Source organism: Chlamydotis macqueenii, chromosome 13 (genome assembly GCF_036417535.1).
Source record: "Chlamydotis macqueenii isolate bChlMac1 chromosome 13, bChlMac1.mat, whole genome shotgun sequence".
Classification (NCBI taxonomy): Eukaryota; Metazoa; Chordata; class Aves; order Otidiformes; family Otididae; genus Chlamydotis; species Chlamydotis macqueenii.
In genome coordinates this window covers 14,681,512-14,696,511 of record NC_141568.1, presented here as the reverse complement: position 1 = coordinate 14,696,511, position 15,000 = coordinate 14,681,512, and the positions used below count along the sequence as shown (strand labels likewise).

General features: G+C 63.7%; 1 protein-coding gene across 7 annotated transcripts in view; it reads right to left on the bottom strand.

Annotated features, from left to right (window-relative positions):
• Positions 1-261: 261 nt before the first annotated feature.
• RIPOR1 (RHO family interacting cell polarization regulator 1) overlaps positions 262-15,000 on the bottom strand; it is a 32,602-nt gene continuing 17,863 nt past the window's right edge. For 6 of the 7 annotated variants that reach the window (XM_086758309.1, XM_086758311.1, XM_086758305.1 and 3 more), the window contains 21 exons: positions 12,245-12,371; positions 10,039-10,188; positions 9,639-9,717; positions 9,313-9,336; positions 8,743-8,796; positions 8,489-8,641; positions 8,347-8,410; positions 8,220-8,263; positions 7,885-8,010; positions 7,538-7,686; positions 7,180-7,309; positions 5,181-5,993; positions 4,828-4,967; positions 4,273-4,447; positions 3,974-4,109; positions 3,684-3,845; positions 3,384-3,542; positions 2,826-3,022; positions 2,634-2,717; positions 2,244-2,334; positions 262-1,224 (listed from right to left, as the gene is read on the bottom strand). In XM_086758309.1, the coding sequence (XP_086614435.1) occupies positions 1,127-1,224; positions 2,244-2,334; positions 2,634-2,717; positions 2,826-3,022; positions 3,384-3,542; positions 3,684-3,845; positions 3,974-4,109; positions 4,273-4,447; positions 4,828-4,967; positions 5,181-5,993; positions 7,180-7,309; positions 7,538-7,686; positions 7,885-8,010; positions 8,220-8,263; positions 8,347-8,410; positions 8,489-8,641; positions 8,743-8,796; positions 9,313-9,336; positions 9,639-9,717; positions 10,039-10,188; positions 12,245-12,345 (3,129 nt within the window). In that variant the 5' untranslated portion in view covers positions 12,346-12,371 and the 3' untranslated portion in view covers positions 262-1,126. Of the gene's footprint in view, positions 1,225-1,955; positions 2,020-2,243; positions 2,335-2,633; positions 2,718-2,825; positions 3,023-3,383; positions 3,543-3,683; positions 3,846-3,973; positions 4,110-4,272; positions 4,448-4,827; positions 4,968-5,180; positions 5,994-7,179; positions 7,310-7,537; positions 7,687-7,884; positions 8,011-8,219; positions 8,264-8,346; positions 8,411-8,488; positions 8,642-8,742; positions 8,797-9,312; positions 9,337-9,638; positions 9,718-10,038; positions 10,189-12,244; positions 12,372-15,000 lie in introns of all 7 variants that reach the window. The other variant, XM_086758307.1, reaches the window with a different exon arrangement.

Below are 15,000 nucleotides of genomic sequence, written 5' to 3'. Positions count from 1 at the left end.
AAGCATTCCTCCGCATGTTTATAAGGACCACTTTGGAAATTACATTTAAATCCCCTGGAAGGCAGGACAGCGAGGTGTGCTGTGGTCAGAGCTTGGTGGCGGCTGAGGTGCGGGGCAGGGCTGCACGTGGGCGATGCCAGAAATCACAATGATGCCCCATAAGAGACCCCCTCCCACCCTCCAGCCTGCTGCGCTGACCCCCAGCTTACCCTGCCCCTGGGCAACGGGGCCAAAGAAAACACCCGCACAGTGACACCGTCACTCATTAAAGGTTTGTTTTTATTTCTGGTTTAAAATCAAAATTAGTTGCTCTCTGTAATTACATTATATATAGATTTATAGAGACATTATAGAAAAGAATTTTTTGCTTTTGTTTTTCTGCAAAAATCTGTAAATAAAAAATAAAATAAAACAACAACAACAACAAAAAAAAAAAGGTGGCAGCTTCTGTCCATCAGTCTGTCCGTCCCTCTGTCGCTGCTCCTGCCCCTGCCCTCCACGGCGCTTCCCAACAGACCGGGAAAGGCTCTGGGCTGGGGCCACATCTTGCTACGCTCCCTACAGCCACAGCCGGGGAGGGACAGGAGCACATGGAGCTGGAAAGAAGAAATGCCAGCAGAATATATTAATATCTCATATTTCCTTTTATTTAAGTCCTGGGGACTCCAGGTGGCAAAGGGTAGCAGTCCCCCACGGCGCAGGCAACTCCTGGAAAGAGACGGCGTGGTTTCCAAAGTGCAGGTCCTTCCGGGACAGGGCACGAGCCCTCGAGCAAGAGGAAGGCAAAAGGAGGCAGAGAAATCCAAATCTCCCTGCCACTCCAGTCCCAGCAGCTGTAGCCGACAAGGCGGGGCAGGAACTGTGGGCTCCCCACTATTTTAAATAGCAATCAGAGGGTGGGATGTGCAGCAAGCCCCCCTGCCCAGGGGTGCGTCCGTGGCACCCCACGGGGCCGGTGGCCAGGGAAGCGGTGCTCCGTAAGGCAGTGTGCGGCCGTGGCAAGCTGCCCGGCAGGGGTAATACTGCGGTGTGCTGCTGGGTCCCGGCCAGCCTCAGGCCGTGCGAGCCTGGGTGGCCCAGCGGTGCCTTTGCCCTCAAGGGATGGCAGGCGGGTTCGCGTGGCATCTCAGAAAGCTGTACTGGCCATGCTGGCTGGTGCGAAGATCCTCGGGAGGCTGTCCAGGGTCTCCTCCAGCCGCCGGTGAGCTGATTTACCATCTTCCCCTGCAAGTACACGCCATGGTCAGTGAACCGAGCTGCAGAAGCTCTGTCCCCTGCCTGTCCCCAGCCACTTTCCCCGGCCTTTTGGGGGAAACCTGGCTAACTCCTGGCAGAGCTGAGCCAGCGTGCCACAGCCACAGACTGGAGACCTCTCCTGTCCTCCTTAGCACACCCTTGGGCAGGTCCCAGCTGGGATCTGTCTCAAAAAGCCCCCAGAGCTCCTGGTTCAGATGTTGCGAATCCTGTTTTTCAGCTGCCTGCTGTACCTGTGCCCACGTGGAGCAGGGATCACCTGCATTTGGGCTGCAGGAGTGCTGGCTTGTGGCCGAAGGGGCCAGAGCTCAGGGATGGGCCAGCGGTCAGGGTTATGCCAGCTCCAACATCTCAAACAGCTGTGCACATCTGCATGCACGGGGATCCCAAGGGCTTCCCCAGGACCCCTGGACACAAGTCCATGCTACAAACTGGCTGCAAGATCTTCACACGGCACCCCCGCATGCGAATCTGCCCACAGCGGCCATCCCCAGCCAGAGGTGGTGACATGGACAATCTGCTGGGACATGGGACACAAGGCGCCTACATGTGCCGGGGTGCCACGGGGATGGGCTCTACAAACAACCAAGACACACAGACTCCAAAACGTGACATGGCTGACAGGCTCTAAGACGGAGACATTCGTGAGCAAAGCGGCAGGAGTGGGGACGGGGGAACGAGGACGGCTCACATGTCCCAACCTGTGCAGCAGCTGCCGCGATCTGGAGGCCTAGAAACCCACTCAGATGGTTCTCTCAGTGCCATCTAGCAAATGATAAATAACAACCAGGCTTAGTGCTCTGTGGCCACGGGACTCCTGGCCCTTGCTGCCCGCTGCCAGCTTGCTCTTGCCCGACAGAGCTTGGGGCACGATGAGCCAGAGTTTGCGGGGTAGGCAGGGACCGGCCCGGGACCCCGTTCTCCCACGGGCACTGCTGGCACCGGGGGATGCCGCTCGGGGAGCAGAGTGGTGCAGCGGGGACACTCACCGCACAGCATCAGGCTCTGCTTGGCTGCCTCCCGCACAGGCTCCTTGTCGGTTTGGCACAGGTAAACCAGCTGCTCAATGCTCTCCTTGGCCTGCAGGAGAAGGGACAAGTGGCTCAGGAAGCTGGCAGGGCTGGCAGCAGGGACACAGCCCAGAGAGGAAGGCAGCACAGGGCGCTACAGCCCCATTGTGCAGGAAAGTCCCTTGTCCTGTCCCTTCCCTCCCCATTTCCCTTCCTGCCCTGCCCCTGCCTGCTTCTCCGGCATATTTGGGGCTCCCCCAGCTCCTCTCTCCCGGGAGCAGGAGGCTGTGCAGGTGTATCCGGACTTGCCGGCCACATGCGATTCCTCTTCCTCCAGAAAAGGACGCTTCCTCCCCGCCTCCCTCTCACCTTCAGGCAGCCCAGCGCCGCACACCCTGCCACGCGTGTCTGCATCTCCTCATCCTCCAGCTGCTCCAGGTAGCACACAAGAGCCTGGGGGACACGAGGGGGTCAGGGCCACTGCCCATGGCAGAGCCGGGGGGCAGAACCCCAGGAACCGCAGAGCCATCCCACCTCATCCCTGGCTTGCCCAGCACATACCCGTTGGCGGAAGCGGGGATTTTCTGCCAGGCTGCGGAGCTGGGATGACACGGCGCTCACCACCTTGCTGTTGCCCTCCACGAGGAGCAGGCTCAGCGCCTTCAGTCCCTCCTTCTTCAGGCGGCCCTCAGGCACCCGCTTCAGGGCACGCAGCACCACGTCCTGGTCGTCTGAGTTGAGGTTCTGGGCCAGCAGTGCTGTGGGGAGCCACCAGCTTAGCCGAGGCACGGAGAGCCCGTTGGCACGGCCCGTGCACCCCTGCCACCGCAGGGAACCCATCCCTGGGCACATGGTACCCGTGCCAGGAAGAGGTGGCCCCACGCAGGGTACCGATGCGTGTAGCTGCTGGGGCACCCAAACCAAGATGCTGGGGACCTATGACAAGGACTCAGGGTGCTCAGGAAGGCAGTGTGGGAGTGGGCTGTGCACCGGATCAGGCCTAGCTGCCCACCCCAAGGATGGCTGAGCCTGTGGGCAATGCCCCATAGCAGGGTGATCCCCTACAGTGATGCTCCAGCACCCCGTGCCAGGGTCTCGTGAGGGTGGAAGGGCACCCACCTTCCTCTGCCAGCTCCATCATGTAGGTGTCGAGCACCAGGGCGCCGAGTGACTCAAAGTGGCTCCAGTACTGGAAAATGGTGACCTGCTCGCCCTGGGCGCTGCCGGGCCGCCGGGGCAGCCGCCGGTTCAGCACATCCTCCACCAGTTTCACGCAGACTGCGGGAAAGGGCTGGTGTCAGGGTGCACAGCAACTGTGGCCACCCCTACGCGGGGCTCCTGGCACCCATAGACCTCCACTCATGGTCAGCAAGCCGGGCTGGCAGCCCTCTCCCCAAACACCCCTGGGCATCCGCTCACCGGCATCGGCCAGGCCAGGGTGCCGCTCGCTGATGGGCACTGCATACTGGGCGCTGAGCACCTGCAGGAACCTCTCCACGGGGCAGGTGTAGACGTTGGGCACCTCCACGCAGCGGTCCCAAAGCGGCAACACGCCCTCCTTCCGTGTCGAGAACTGCACCACTGCGGGGACAGGCGCTGTCAAGCCTCCCCGGGCCACGGCAGTGGGCACAGCCGTGCAGCAAGGGGGGACTGGGCCCCACATGTCCCCTGAGGTGGCACGGACGGTGCCCCTAGCTGCATGTCTTTACCTTCGGTGGCAGAGCTAGCTGCTCCTGCTCGCTCCTCTGTCAGCTGGCAGACGATCTCCAGCACCTGTGCCTCCCGCAGCAGCCTGTCCAGGGCGTACATCTCCTGGCACCGCAGGGGACCGAAGGTGCCCAGCTTCTGCAAGGCACGGCCAAACCGGGGACCTCAGGGACAGAGCTCGGCCGCCCACACCACAGCCTCCACGCTGCAGCAAGACAGCCCTTGAGGGGGTCCCACAGCCCGCCCAGGGCTTCCATCGCCCGGACGTCTCCTCCCAGCAAGCCCCGGCCCCTGTCCTTACCAGCAGCAAGCGGTTGCAGTTGTTGAGGTGGAGCACCAGGGCCTTGTCCAGGAACTCGTTGCCAGTGCTCAAGGGGTCGGTACTGGCCTCGGAGCCGCTGCACATGCCGGTGTCGTCTGCCCCCATCTCGGCAGCGCTGGGGGCCCTGCTGCCGCGCCGGGGTCTGCCAGCCCTCCTGCAAAACAGGGAGAGACCCAGGCAGCGGGTTAGCATGGGAAACGTGGACCCAGACCTTCCCCACCCACAGGGATGACACTGGGCAGAGTTTCTCTAGGAGCTACAGTATCATGGCGTCAGGGCAGGGTGAAGGAGCAGGTCCCAAGGGCACAGGGCACTGGAGCTGCCTCCCAGCTCAGCCCCCCTGGAGACATGCGAGGTAGCATCAGGCCACCAGAAGGGCCAGATCCTTCTCCTTCTCAACCTGGACCTGCCCTGAGCTGTGATGGGCCGGTCTAAATGGCCTTGGGCACCCTGGAAGAGCTGGGTATCCCTCATCCCAACTGCCCCAGGGCCACATCCTGCCCCACACCCTATCCCATGAGCCCCACTGTGCACCTCTCGTCTTGGAGAGGCTCCTCCTCAGAGCCCTCCGAGTCCTCCATGTCAGAGGTGTTGAGGAAGCTGAAGCTCTCCAGCGCGTGCTCCACTGTCAGGCTGATGCTGGAGGCCCGGCTGAGGAAGATGCCCTGCTTCTGCTGTGGAGGAAGGCATGGCATGTTCAGATCCTGGCTCGCCAGCCAAGACAACCCTGCCACCCACATCCCTGGGCACTGCCAGCAGGGATGGCCCCGTCCCCATCATCCCTGGGCACTGCCAGCAGGAATGGCTCCATCCCCCTTGTCCCCAGGCACTGCCAGATAGTACAACCCCGTCCCCCTCACCCCCGGGCACTGTGGGGAGCCCCTCACCAGCAGCATCTCCTCCAGGCGCTTGAGTTCCCGTTCGAGGGGCTGCAGCTCTGGGAACTGCCCCCGATAATCGTCCAGGGCCGAGCCCAAGAGACTGATGGCCTCCTCCAGACCTGAATCCACCACCTTGCCCCGCGGCACCTCAGGGACGCTGGCAGGCAGCGGTGGGGCCAGGACAGGCCTCTCCTCCATGGAGGCTTGTGCCAGCGTCACAGGGACCCCAGTGCCACAATCACCCTGTGCCGGTGCCTGGCTCTGCATCGGCTTGGCCCCGCTGGCCTCCACCTCGCAGGTGGTGGCCCACGCCACGGTGGCTCGGGGCTTGGCCTCAGCGCCCCTGTCCTGCCCCGCTGCAGCGGCTGCCACTGAGGTACCGGGGAGGGAGTCTGTGCCCTGCTTGCCCATTTCCGTGTCCTTCGGGCTGGGCACGGGCTCCCAGGGGCTCTCCGCAGCCTTGGTCTCCATCGTGGCATCCACGCTGGCCTCACTGATGTGGCTCAGAGTCCGGGAGTAGGGCACGTGCCCATTGGCCACTGCGTCCTTCTTACGGCTGCCCGGCTCCTCCGGCTGGCTCCCAGCGGGGGAGACACCAACGCCGCCAGCCCCAGGCCTGATCCCGGTCTCCTCCGGTTGTTGGGAGAAGGAGATCTCGATGGCGGGGGCAGAGGTCTGCACCTCGGGCTGCACGATGGGCTTGTGTGCGGCGTGGCGGGCGCTGCTGGACAGCTGGGGGCTGGAGGAGTCGTCCGAGGACTCAGAGGAGATGGACCAGGCTGTGCCGTTCTCCAGCTCCTCCTGGCGCCGCAGCATGTTCTGGGGAGGGGGGAGAATGCTGTCAGCCAAGACCCTCCTGCCGCCCCTGCTCCTCTGGCTGCCTTCCCTTCAACCGAGGACGCTGAACCGGAGGGCACCAAGGCCACTGAGACCACCGGCGCAGGCTGCCACACTGCCCTGGCTCTGCTGGCACAGCAGGGTGGGCAGTGAGGACCCAGCAGACCACAGCTGCCTCTTCCAGCCCTGCACCCCACGCCATGCCGGGGGGGAGTTCTGCTCCCCAGGCCCAGCCACACACAGCCCGGAGCTCCGGGGTGCCAGCGGCTCGCTTCCCGGCATGGCGGGCAGCTCCAGCACGGCCAGGACGGGGTGTGATGCGTGGAGCTGAGGACACCGCCCACCATGGCTGCAAGGACGGCAACAGCCCTGGCATCAGCTCGTGGCAGGCGGCACTGGCCATCGCGCCAGCGCCACACCACTGCGACAGCAACGTCATGACAGCATCACACCAGCACCATCACCACATCAGCACCGTCACACCAGCACCGGTACCACACCAGCACCATCACAGCAGCACCACTCCAATGCCACGGCACAGCACATCAACGCCACCAGTGCAGGGACACAGACAAGCCTTCTACTCGCTACTGCACGGCTCTCGCACGAGGGCGAGCGGATGGAGGAGCCGGGCTGGCCCATGCAGCCCAGGCTCTCCCAGCTTCAGGAATGTCTTCCTAGGGCCAGCCAGACCCCAGCCTGGCAGGATCAGGCCTCTGGGCATCAGCAAGGGCTAGTGAGTAGGAGACGAGGAGCACCTACGGCTACTGCGGGGCGGCCACGCTGCTGGGCTAAGCTACTGGCTGGCTCCAGGCCTCGCACTTACGTGGCCCTGCTGTGGCCACCTCCCGAGCTCGGCCGAGGAGACGTCACCGCAGGAGCAGCTCTGAGACAGCTTCTCGAAGAGTGTCTCCCGAAAGATGTCCAGCAAGGACAAACCGTGCTTGTCAGCCGCCCGCCCCGGGCTCTTGGGCAGAGAGAAGAGGAGCTGTGAGCATGGGAGGAGCAGGCGCTGGTACTGGGGAGCCGTGGCCAGATGGATGGAGAGGAGCTGCCCACCCCTGTCCCCAAGCCATGCCACCCTCTGGGATGTAGCCTGGGCACGTCCCCATGTGGATGCCTCCATGGGCCACCTCTCCTGAGCAGCCCTGCCCAGCGCCACACTTACATAGAACGCTTGTTCCCGCAGAGACGGCGTGTCGGGTGGGCTCTGGTTGTAGGTGGAGAACCTCTTGTTCACCGTGGAGGCCTTGTTGACAGTGCTGGCTGCTGAGGGCTGGTCGTCCTTGTCGAAGGGGCTGGGGAGGAGAGAGGGAGGTGAGATGTGTGTGCCACCCCAGGAGGATCTTAACCCTGCTCTGCAGTGAGCAGGACACCAAGACCCCATCCAGTCCAGCTCTGGCTTCCCGTAACGCAGCCCCGTTTGGGGATGGGAGAGAGCCCAGGGCAGGCCACCTCTTGCCACGTTGTGCCAGGTGTCCCCAGCCCTGCCATGTGCTAACAGCAATGCCTGCTGAGGTACTCACTTCCAGGTCACCTCCAGGCTGAGTTTGAGGGTGCCCAAGTCATTGATATCCACAGCCACTACCTGGGGCAGAGCCGCAAAGAGGTCCTTGGTCTCGCAGGACACGTTGCCCACCACAACGTGGTTGGCCAGGCTCTTTAGCTCCGTCACCTGGGCAAGGAGAGGGAGGAGAGGATGAGATGAAGCCATGGGCTTTATCTGCTGTGTGCAGCCCTGCTGTGTGCCAGGATGCCACCTCCACCAGACAGCCTCCCCCTGCCCCAGTGAGGGGGAGGTCTAGGTGAGGTCCTTGCTGGGATGCAAGGTGGCAGCTGGCCCACACTGTCCCTGCCCCCTTCTGCACTGTACCTTGATGGAGAGGAACTCCGTGACGAGAGGCAAGAAAACCATTTCCTCACTGTCCCACACCTGCTTGCTGTTCACCTCGATGCGCCCTCGCAGCTTCCACCGCTGCCGTCCGTACTTCATGAAGATCTGGGGATGTGGAGCCGTGGGTATGGGAAGGATACAGCACTGGGGTGGTGGGTGCTCTGCGTGCATCCCCAGGCATGGCCAGGGACCCCTGCCAGCCACCACCACCCTACAATGTGCCCTCCACGCCAGCGCCCGCCTACACCCCCCAGGCACCCTGAGGAGCACAGGGCGGGAGAAGAGCAGATCCCAGCCCAAGGAGTCTCACCAACCTCATACTGGTCACCAGCACAGAGCCGGGCGAAGCCTGCCAGCCCTGCAAGAGAAAGTGGAGGGGCATCAGCAGGCAGCAGGGCAGGAAGGCAGGCGGCAGGCTGGGGACAGAGCAGGACGCGTTACCTTTCATCCGGACGTGGAACTCGCCCAGCTGGCTCTCCAGCTCGTTCTCCAACAGGCACATGTTCTGGGAACAGACAGCACCCGTCAGCAGCCGCCCATGGGACCCAGCACCCTCCCAGCCCACCCCAGCCGGCTGCCTCACCTCTGTGTACTCCTTATAGCCCTTGCTGGCCTCGGCCAGGCTCTCGCGTGCCTCCCGGCTGCCCGGTGAGCCCGTGCTGTAAGCCTTGACCATGTTGTGAGCTCCATCGCGGAGCCGCCGCTGGATGCAGTAAGCCTCGTAGAGCTCATCTATCTGCAAGGACAGGCCCAAGCTGCGGTGAGCGGCAGGGCTGTGGACAGCACGGCCATCCCAGCGCTGCACCGAGGGACCGCCAAGGTGACCCCAGCTCTCACCTTGCTAGCATGGAACTCCAGGCGACGCAGGAAGCGCTCGATTGACTTCACTTGCTGGAAAAGCAGAGGAGACAGGGTGAACGGCAGCCCAACCCCTCCAGAGAGGAGCCGCAGGTCAGGATGTGCCCCGCTGCGTGCCTGTGCTGCGGCTGGAGCGGATCCTGGTCACCAGCCCTGCCCGGGAGGTGCAGGGTGGCAGCCGGCGGCGAGCAGAGCAGAGGCTGCACTCGCACCCGCGTGCTGCAGCATCCTCCAGCCTCCCTGCTCCGGAGGGTCTCCCAGGATCAAGCCAGGCTCCGGGGTGCTCTTCTCCCACTCTCAGAGCTAACCCAGGCTCAGCACGCCCCAACTACAGCTTTTGTTTGCAAGAAGCAGGCTATGAGCCCCTGTCTGTCTCTGCTTCGTCCCCTGCCCAGAGCCACCCTGCCCGCAGAGCCCCAGTCCCACTCTGCCGTGCGGGGAACGGGGCAGGCAGTGGGACGGTGCAAGCGGAGAAGGGGCTGGCAGCAGCACATCCCAGGCACAAGGACGGGGGAGGCAAGAGGGTGACGGGGCACTGCTCCCGCTTACCTTATCCAGATCGTAGAGAAAGCCCTGGAGGAGAGAGGAGAGGGATAAGAAGCAGCACAAAGCCAGCTCTGCCCACCCAAGGAGACCCAGCACATCGCATGCCCACCACCCACAGCACATCGATGGAAACATGCAGCACCCAACCAGGGCTGGAGAGTGCATGACAGTAGGACAGGAGCCCTGCACAGCCCAGCACCAGAGCCTGGGCTGGCCCCTGATGTCCCCACAAAAGCAGGATGTGCCCTGGGACACAGATGGATTACGAGCTGCCCCAGCTATCCCACAACACCACTGCTCTCCGTAAGGCTCTTCCCAACAACACTCACCAGGCGGGAGTTCCTCTTGGATTCACGGATCTGGGTGCTGAGCTTCTCCAGTTCCAGCTGGTGCACCTCCAGGTAGGCTCTGGGGGCAACCACACCGGAAGGGTCAGGCTGGGATGCCCGGGGCTCCTGCCACCCGCCAATGTGCCCACGCCAACCCAGCACATCTGACCCCACTCCCCGCTCCAGCACCCAGGCGAGGGAGCCCACTTGTGCCTTTACATGGGATGGGGTGGGATGCGAGACACCACGCAGCTCCAAGACCCCGCGGCACTGCACCCAGGAGACCTGGCATGTCCCTGCCTGGTGAGAGTGGAGAGCTGCCAACCCCAGCCCATGGCAAGCTGTCGCTGTGCCCCTCAGGGGCTCCCTGCCTCCAGCCACAGGGAGCCCCGACACTTACGTCAGGCCCTTCTTGAGAGCTTCGTACACCTCGTCCAGGCGGTTGGGCTGAGGCACCTTGGGTGGTGGGGATTTGTGGGACATTGAGAACATCCTACTGACCCTGGAGCCAGTCTTGCGGGAGACGGTGGGGGTGAAGGGCGAGAGGTTCCTGAGGAGAGAGGCAGGCAAAGCCGGGGTGGCCAGGGTCAGTACACAGCACTGGGGTCCGCCTGGGTGCCCCAGCCTGCTGGGCACCCTGTCTCGAGATGAAGGAGCTCTGGGATGGAGGCCAGGTCCACCCAGACCTGCCTGCCTCTCCCAGGACTCCCCCACAGCCAGTCTGACCAGCCAGTGGGACTGGGTGAGATGGGGCTGTGGGGCTGGGCAGTGCTGCCTATGCCGCATGGCTGCAGCCCCCCCCCAGTGCATTTGGCTGCCCTCAAGCCATGGGAAAGACAAGCAGAAACCCACAAAGCTGGCAGTGGAGAGGAGCAGGGAGGTAACACCAGCCCAGCAGAGCCTGAAAGGCTGGCCATGGGGTAGCCTCTGCAGAGGTGTGGGGGTCCCAGGCGTTGGTTTGGGGGGAGCAAAGGCAAACAGAGCTGTCACCAGCCAGGGCCAAGCTGTGCTCCTGGAGTGCCTGTGGGGACATCTCCAGCCCTGGACCCCTCTGAAGGGGTCACGCTCTGCTCCGTCCCCAGCACCCTGGTTGCCAGGGGTATGGAGATGCTCCCCGTGGTCTGGGCACTGCAGCAGGGTGACACATGCCAGCATGGCTGCCCCGCCACCCTGCGCAGCCAGGGAGAGGCACAGATCCCAGCAGGTGGCAGCACGGGAGCATCCTGGGGACAGGGAGCCCTGTCACCCATCACACAGCGCAGCGCCACGGGGCAGGGGCATCCTCACCGACACTCTACACCTCTCCAGATGTCACCAAACCTGCAGTATGGAGCTGCCGGCTGCCTGGTGCCTCCACCTGCCCCACCGCCACCTTGGGGACCTCTTCCAGCCGACCCGAATTGATGCCGATCCAGCGCCCGGGACCTGAACACCACCCTTCCTGCCTTGTGCAACGGAATTGCTCTCCAACCCAGCAAGCAACGCCCTGCTCAGACTGGCTCTTCCCTTCCTCCTTCCAAGGCATCGTCCCCCCACCGGTGCCCAGGAGACACCCTGGGCTCCTCAGTTCCCAGCCCTGGGCCAGACCTCCCATCCTGCTCCGCTCTTCACAGGAGTGGCAGAAAGACTTCCCCGAATCACTGGTGGGGGGAAATGAGTGTCTTGGCTTCATCCCAAGCCATAGCGATGGGTAAGCACTTGCCCATCATCTCTCCTCATTCCCGTCCTCCAGGGCCCCTTGGAGGTATCTCCCACAAGCGTCTCCTCACCAGCCGCTTGGCTGCGGGCATCCAAGAGTCCTCCCTCTTCCCCGTCCCCAAGTGAGCCTGGCTGGCCGCTAGGAAAAGGAATTAAAAGCCTTAAAATGCCATAGTCCCACATCCCAAACCCCTGGCATGCCCATGTCCTGAGAACCACTGTGAGAGGGTAGCCAGGAGCTAGGGACAGTGCGGAGGAGGGTGGCAGGGATGAGCAGAGCATGGGCTGGTTCTCACCAATGTGAGGTTCAGCAGAGAGGAGGAGGAGGAAGGCTATGATGGGACCATAACATCGCCAGCAGCCAGAGAGGATGAGTAGGGAACAGCTGCTCGTCACAACGTAGCTGACAGGCAGCCGATAAAACCTTTCAGCAACAGGTTTGAAATGACCTGGAGGAAACCCTGATTCACACCAGGGCTCAAACCCCGAAACCAGCCATCGCAGGATGTCAAAGTGGTCAAGACACAGAGCTTCAAAGCCACACCAGCTCCTTCACCATCATTAAACATGATGAGATGGTCACAGGGGAGCCTGCAAGAGCCGGCTGAAGCACGAGGGTGAGCTACAGCTCCGTGCTCTGGTGGCAGCAGCCGTTGGGCTGCAGGGTCCTCACCTGGCCTGGGACACGGCACAGTGGAGGCTTGGGGTGATGGGCTCTGTCTCCCATCTGGCCCTGATGCTCCCTGCAGCCCCCCCTGCGCAACATCCCCTGGTTACCACAAAGATCCCTGTGGGAGATGCCAGGCAGCGGGTTGGGAAGGTGCCTCAGGATGCGCAGCAGGTCCCACCACCATGCCCAAGCCTGTCCCCGTCCTTCGCAGCAGGCAACACAAGCACCCATCTCCTACCTGAAGGGCCGGTCGGCCGTCGAGTTCACTCCGGCGAAGGACTGGCTCCTATTGATCTTGGTGACAAGGACTCGGCGCTGCGGGCGCACAGACAGTGACATCGCTGAGTGTGACCTGGAGGGCCTCCCTGCGGGGAGCAAGAGAGCAGGGTCACCAGCAGCAGGGTGGGGAAACACTGCAACAGAAATGGCACCCACAGACCAGGGTTGCACCCATGGGCTGGGGCAGACGTAGCACCCACAAGCTGGGAGCCTTCCCTCCCTCTCAGCCCAGGGATGCTCCGGATGGCACTGGGGATGCAGCTCCCGTGCTGCCCCAGCGATGCTGTCGGTGCCCTGCCCCGGGTGGATCAGGGCTCCGGACACTCCGGAGCACTCAGCTGGGACAGACGGACGGATACATTCCAGCTTGGTCCCCCGGGAGCCAAAAGAAGGGGCTGATGTCCAGTGCCTACCGTAGCCTTTCCTGGACACGACCATGGCAAACTCTCCGCTGTGCCCCAGCCCAGCCGTCTCCTCCTGAACCCTGTCCTGTCCCAGCACATGTCCCGCTGTCCCCCGTGCCACCCTGCCACAGGGCCAGGAAGGGCGTGGGGCGGGACCCGGCTGCCCAACCCTTTGCTGTCTCCACGCTTGCTTCCGCTCTCTCCAGCAACCAGGAGGGAAACCCACGGACAACAAAGCGCTTTGGAAAGTCCCCGGCTTTTCCAGGAGCTCTTTCCTTCCAGGGAAGGAAAGGTCGTGCTATTCCCTATCGGATGCTGGAAAGTCCGCGCAGGCAGCACGTGTCCAGCCCCACGCATGCCACAGCCCTGCCTTCTGCTCCTGGCAGCACCAGAGACGGTGCCAGAAGCCCCAAAACTGCTGCAGTACCTGCCTGTCCCTGGGGTGTCCGGTGCAGTCAGTGCCAGCCAGGACGGGGCAGATTTCTGAGTCTTGGGGTCCAGACCTGGCTGCTACCCCATGTCGCAGGGAGCATCGCTGCAGCCCTGGCCAGGGGCTGCTCCTGTCCCTGCCACCCCAGCGGTGCCAGCTGGGCACATGAGGGAGCAGGGCAGAGGCTGCTGGGTGCTCTGCTTCATCCCAGCCACCCCTGGCCCAACTCTGTCCCTCTGTCCCCGCCAGCCCCTAGAGCCGAGCTGTGGGCTGGGGAGCCAGGAGCTGCTGGGGACAAGCCCACGCGGTGCCCGGCAGTCCCACACGGTGCCAGGGAAGGCCAGGCAGGGCCCTAGGGACGCACAGCTTCCCCAGCTGGCAGATGGGGCCAGAGCCACATCCCCACACCTTACGCTGCCTTTCCTCTTGCCCCAGCACAGGCGGCAGTGAGCCCCCAGCCTCAGCAGCACTCCGGGTGGCACAGGGACAAAGATGCTGCCGGGGTCCCACCACCATCCCCACTCCTTCCCCCAGCACAATGGGGCCCAGCTCAAACCGTCCCGGCACAGCACGCACCTGCTTGGCCACCAACGGGCATCGGCCCGGCACTGGGCTCCCCGTCGCCCCGCAGCCATGCTGTCACCACCGCCACCTCCCTGTGCACCGGCCTGGGGCCCAGCATTCGCCGCGCCCGGGATGAGCCGAGGCCGGTAAGAGTCAGAGCCAGCCGCCGCCGCCAACCTCCATCCCAGCAGAGCCGGGACACAGCAGGTCCATCTGGTCCCCTCTTGGCACTCAGGTTCCAGCCCAGGACCACAGAGCTGCTCTGTGGGTCCCACCACCTTGCTCTTATCTCAGTGCCAGTCCCTCCAGTTTCCAGGACAACACTGTCCCAATTAAGCTCATTAGGAGGAGCTATAATCCCTGGCAGCCCAGCTGACCTGCAGGGCCTGGGCAGATTACCCTCAGCAGGGCTCTTTAATCTGCTCCTCACCGAGCGAGCTGGGGGCTACAGTGGCTCACCCACAGGGAAAGCACCCACCACCCCTATGATGGGGGTCTCCATGTGCGGGGCAGCTCACGGCTCCTATGGGGTGAGCACGGCCCTGCCAGCCCACCCTTCTTCAGCCCACGTTGCTGCTAGGGGCACAGAGGGGCTCAAAGGAGGGTCACCCAGGAGCCTGCAGCGGGGCAGAGGATGCTGAGCGTGTCAGAGGGGAGAAGGATGCTGGGGGTGCTGTGGGGGACCGATGCCCCAGCACAACTCCGTGGGACAGTCCGAACGATCCCCAGCCACTCACCCAGGCACCTCAGAGGCTCTGGCAGCCCCATGCACCACGCTGGGTTGAGCTCCCAGGCACCCGAGGCTCCGGCGCTGGCACAGGGCGCACTGCCGTGAGCGGTGGCCGCTGGCAGGACAATGTCCCTGCACCGCAGCCCAAGGACCCAGCTCTCTCCCAAACAGCCCCCGCAATGCTCCGCATCACGAGGCTGGATCGCCGGCAGGATGGGTGCAGACCTGAGTCGGCAGCGAGGGACAGCGCAGCCCCAGCACTTGCTGCCAGCCATCCCAGCGCCTGGCCCCGGGGCACTGCCGGGCCTCGCCAGCCCGTCTGCCGCAGTGCCCTGCGTCCCCCGGCGTGGCACCCTGCAGGAGCTCCTGTGCCAAACCCCCTTCAAAGAGGGGGACACTGTGCCCCTGCTCTGTGGGAGCGATGCTGCAGGAGCCCCAAGGATGCTCGAGCCCCGCACACGCGGGCAGCCAGCCGGGTGCCGGAGGGCAGCGTCGCCTGCACGAGGCAGGGCAGGCAGGGTGTGGAGTCTCCGCTCCTGGCACGCTTGGCTCACGGCGGAGGAAAAAAATCCCCAGCGTGGTGCATT